Source organism: Bremia lactucae, linkage group LG8 (assembly GCF_004359215.1).
Source record: "Bremia lactucae strain SF5 linkage group LG8, whole genome shotgun sequence".
In the NCBI taxonomy this organism is placed as follows: Eukaryota; Oomycota; class Peronosporomycetes; order Peronosporales; family Peronosporaceae; genus Bremia; species Bremia lactucae.
Window position 1 is genome coordinate 431,532 of NC_090617.1, and position 4,730 is coordinate 436,261.

The 4,730-nt window shown below is 46.3% G+C and overlaps 2 protein-coding genes across 2 annotated transcripts; both read right to left on the reverse strand.

Annotated features, from left to right (window-relative positions):
- Positions 1–1,543: 1,543 nt before the first annotated feature.
- Positions 1,544–2,942, reverse strand: CCR75_001970 (uncharacterized protein; the record flags this gene model as incomplete). Its single annotated transcript, XM_067960071.1, has 4 exons — positions 2,543–2,942; positions 1,772–2,468; positions 1,647–1,718; positions 1,544–1,600 (listed from the first exon to the last, which is right to left on the reverse strand). Exons 1-4 carry the CDS (start codon positions 2,902–2,904, stop codon positions 1,544–1,546), a joined length of 1,188 nt encoding a protein of 395 aa, XP_067823567.1. The 5' UTR covers positions 2,905–2,942.
- Positions 2,943–3,185: 243 nt separating this feature from the next.
- CCR75_001971 (uncharacterized protein) lies at positions 3,186–4,730 on the reverse strand (the record flags this gene model as incomplete). The annotated part of the gene is made up of 1 exon (XM_067960072.1): positions 3,186–4,730. The coding sequence occupies one exon, from the start codon at positions 4,728–4,730 to the stop codon at positions 3,186–3,188; it is 1,545 nt and encodes a 514-aa protein (XP_067823568.1).

Genomic DNA, 4,730 nt, shown 5'->3' on the forward strand with positions numbered 1-4,730 from the left:
AGGGCGCCCCGCACTTACTGGGTATCGACGTTTTCCCGCACCGTACCAGATCTCTGGTATAGGTCGGAGTTGGAGCTCCGAAATTGTAGTGACCATCTTTATGGGGGGTCTCAATGAGGGCGTTGCCCGGACAGAATTGTTCCGATCTCATCCGGCTACGTTCGAAGAGGCAGTTGCCATAGCGCTACGCGCCGAGTTTGACTTTAAGTCTGCTCGCGTTAGCACGCCTGTTTACCGATTAAGCTCTTCGAGCACATGGGTTCCGTCTAATAGAGCGGAACATATGAATTTAAGCCTCGTTGAGGAAGGAGAAAAGGCTCTGCAAGCTGTGGAACAGCATAAGACCATCCGAAGATGTTATATGTGCGGAAGCACGAAACACTTACGCGCTGCCTACCCTCTTCGAAATTCGCGTAAAGCTCGAAAGGATCTTGATGCATAGGTGCAATGAGATTTCTCAACTCCGGGACGAAGTCCCCTAGGGTTCAATTACCCGGTCGAGTCGCTAGGAGCCGTGCTCGCATGCGAAAGCCTGATCAGGCGGTGCAAACATGCTCGTCATTTGCTGTTTCAGCGAATCCCATGAGGGAAAAGCGTCGTTTATGGACGTGCTGCACGATCTTGCCCACTCCATGGCTCTACCTCCAAGTTTGGAAAATGGCCATAGCCACCTTTTGCCAGTTCTGTTAAGAACTATACCTCAGAAAGGCTTCTAGCTCTTACAGATTAATGCGCAAGCCTTAGGAAGGCACTTAACGCTTTAAGATCAAAAGGGGAACTGAACTTTATTTAATTATTTAAATCTAAAAACCTTACCCTAGATAATAAAAATAGATTTTGGCCGCCAGATTTATATCTGGCGGCCAAAATCTAGATATAAATCTGGCGGCGACCACATTTATTACCCATAATAAATGGGATTTAAGTAATTAACTATTTTAAAATTAGATAAAAGGTTCTTTTACCCATAAAGTATAAGTATTACAACAACGGTTCTCCAACCGATGTGTGCCCCATTACAGTAAATGCACCTATGCGGTTGGTCACAAATGTGAACCACACCCGAGTGGTGGGTCTAATTTTTTTATTTATATAATTGACCATCCCCTAAGTACATGAAGTGTTCTTAACGGGGACTGTGTAACATTATGGCAACTGTAGCGCGTTACACATTCTGAAGTGGTATTTAATGAGCTGAACATCTCATTACAGGAAAAGAAGGACGTTTAATTCGGTGCTGCGGCGTATTCAAACGTGAGCACGTCATGTCGACTGTCATATAGGCCGATATTTAAGTTGTATGCAGGCTGCGTAAACTTTTAATAGAGAAGAAGCACGTCCTTTTTCGCTCCAGAGCTAAATATTTGAGCTCATAAATTATATGTACGTCCTGATTACGCTTTATTTTGTTAGTACACCGTATAACACTTCTACCACAGCATTGCAACACCACCTCTCGTAACAAACTTGCTTGCAAGTCGAAACATAATTATACGTTCTATTGCTCGATTTAATAAAAATCTGGCCACTGACGTTATTATTCCTATTCTACTTGGCCGATGCATTTGCCCAGAGTTACCTTTTTTGCCAGACAGAACGACTGTTAGTAATCAACCAAAAGGTCTAAAAGAGCTACAACAACTCACCTTGTCACCTGGTTGAATCGTAAACTGGAAAGACTTCGGAGCCTCGAAGACCAACACGACTGTAGATCCCAGCTACACATGTTACACATTTTAGGCATCATTTTTTTTTAAGTTTATCGTCATACCTTAAATTTTGCCAACTCCTCGCCACATATTGCGTCAACATTGCAATCGTACTTTTTCGAAAAGCAGTGACCAACCAGTCGGTCCTGGGCAGAGATATTGGAATGGAAATCGGGCTCCTTTGTGAGATCAATCGATCCCACGTTTAAGGCGCCAACAGCTATAAGGGAAAAGAAACCATGCTCCCATTCACCCAAAAGTGCAACGCGCTCATTTTCCACAAAGAGACTAGGTATCAGCCGCGCTCCAAGTTGGTTGACCGGAAAAAGATTACCAGGGAAATGGCGACGCTCCTCCATGAGCCAGTTAGTTGGGGCATGAATGCGATGGTAATCACCAGGGGCAAGATACAAAACGCAGTGATACATTGCTTTATCTTCTATGATAGGCATCTTTTTAGTAAAAAAAGAGGGAAGGCCACCAAGGAACTCATCAAGCCGGTAGCGCGCGCCTTTGATTTGCTCCAGCGTCGGCACATTGGTCGAGTCATTAACGACTCCAAAAGAGGCTACAGTGCCGTCCACTGGGCTAGCAATGTGACCAGAATCCATATCGAACGGACGAAGGCCATCTCTCAATGGACGCGAGAAGAATTCGCCAAGGTTGGCGTAGTCTTGTAGTGGGTACTTCATCTCGTCGAGATTACAATTGTATACAGCAGTCCACGCTTTATAGATGGGCCCGCGCAGCCACAATGGCCTATTATCAGATTAAAAAAGAAAACATTTGAGTAATCATGATTAGACAAGCGCGATGCGTTTCATCACTCGTACAATTCTTTGTCGTGCATTTTGCCCCAAAGGCGGCTGGCTGCTCGGTACGGAAAAAGCTTGAGAGACTGGAGTTGACGCTCTGTGGCCATCGTTTTTTCAAACTCAGTTCGAGGACCAGGAAGTCTACATAGTGCTGATGCCGGGTGCGTCTTGCGCTCCTCGTCCGTCGGGTTGTTAAGGTGGTGCCACTGCAGAAAGCCAATGAGTGCGAAGCCTAGGGTGGCTGGTAATTTCCAGCTGTCGGCGATGGCGCTAATCAAGTTCTTGGCATCAGTTCTTTGCTTTTTCTGATGTTGCTGTTGCGAGAATTGGCGGTACAGCTGCGCCTTAAAGAGGGCGGTGGGCCGGGTATTGTGCATCATACAGCTTCGGTAATTCTGTCGTCTAATTAGAAGCCATACCTTTTTGTAATAAATACGAAATCGCTACGTCACAATTTGCCGACTTTGTAAAAATACTTGTGGAACGCAAAAACTTTTTACGCGAGTGTAAATACAGCGAAAGGACCAAAAAAATACGACGAATAGAACTATGCGGAGCAAAGTGATTTAATATGTAGCAAGCAGGAACAAATGAAATGACGTAAAAACATCGGTGGATATGCGAAGGCAATACTGACACAGTGGAAATATATATAGCCACTTTAAGCGGAATGTCCAATGATAGAAGTGATCGCTGCAAGCACTAAACCAAAAAAAAGGGTTTTGAGGAGCCGCATGTGCAGACGCGAGAGCGGATACAAAACGATGCTGAGGATGAGCTTTTTGGATTGAGTATATGGCGCGTAGCGTTGGGGAAGATCAAGAAGGCTATTCTTGTAGATCACGGTTTTATAGTGCGAAAACGCCTTGAATCCAAAGTGGCCGTGGTACGACCCCATACCCGAGCCGCCGACGCCACCGAAGGGTACATTTGAGTTCGATAGCTGCATGAGCAAGTCATTCAGCACCATGCTACCAGCTGACGTTTCATTCACAACACGTTCTTTATTCTTGCCATTCGAACTAAAGCAATATAATGCAAGTGGCTTCTCGCGTTTACTCACAAAAGTGATTGGCTCGCTTAAATCGCCCGAAGAAAAGTAATAGATTGGCAGCAACGGGCCGAAAATTTCATCGCTCATGGAAGCGCTCGAAGCAAACGAAGCAAAATCGGAACGAAAGTTAAGCAATGTGGGTGCGATAAAAAGCTGCATAGCGTCAGTGTCGCCTCCGTACGTCACGTGCTCTCGATCTTTGTCCAATATGCCTGCCAAGCGGTCATACATGCGCTTGTTGATGATTCGACCAAAGCTGTCTGACTCCTTCACATTAGCGCCGCCGTATTGGATATTAATCTCTTTTTCAAGCAGCTTGACAAATTGATCACCTACTTTTTCATCGACCATTAAGTAGTCACACCGAACGCACGTTTGGCCTCCATTGACAAATGCCCCCCACGCAATGCGTTTTGCAGCCAGTTTCAGGTCTGCCGTGTGGTCAATAATGCAAGGAGACTTTCCTCCTAACTCCAACACTGTAGGCGTCAAATATTGTGCTGCGGCTTGAGCCACTATCTTGCCCAGGAAGGTGCCACCTGTTGCAAATATGAGGTCGTAGTGCTCCTGCAACATCTTCTTGGTCTCATCCACCCCTCCGTAAACCACACGAACGTAGCTTTTATCCATATACCTATCGAGCAGCTGGAGCAACAAATTGTTTACATAGCGCGTCGTGTCCTCACCCGGTAACCGCAAAATGACGCAGTTTCCAGCTCCAAGAGCGGCTACGAGCGGCATGAGCAGAAGGTGAATCGGGTAATTCCACGTGCCAATAATACAAACCACGCCCAGCGGCTCAGGTCGAATATACGACAAGCCCGGAAGATTCGCAACATTTGTTAGTTTAGGCTTGGGCTTCGACCAGTCGTCAATGTAATCAGTAAATTCCTGAATCTCGGCTTGAATCAACGCAGTCTCAGTGGCAAACAGCTCCACTGGGTGCTTGTGTAAGTCCTTCCACACCGCCTCAACAATAGCCGCTTCGTTCTCGACTAAAAGCCGCTTTAACGACCGCAACAGAGACTTGCGCATTTTCATGTCCTTCGTGGCGCCAGTGGCGAAGCTGGCACGCAAGGCCACTACATCGGCGTGAGTGTCTTGCTTTAGTACATCGGGGAGGGCTGGTATTTCTGTGACGGGTCCGTACAT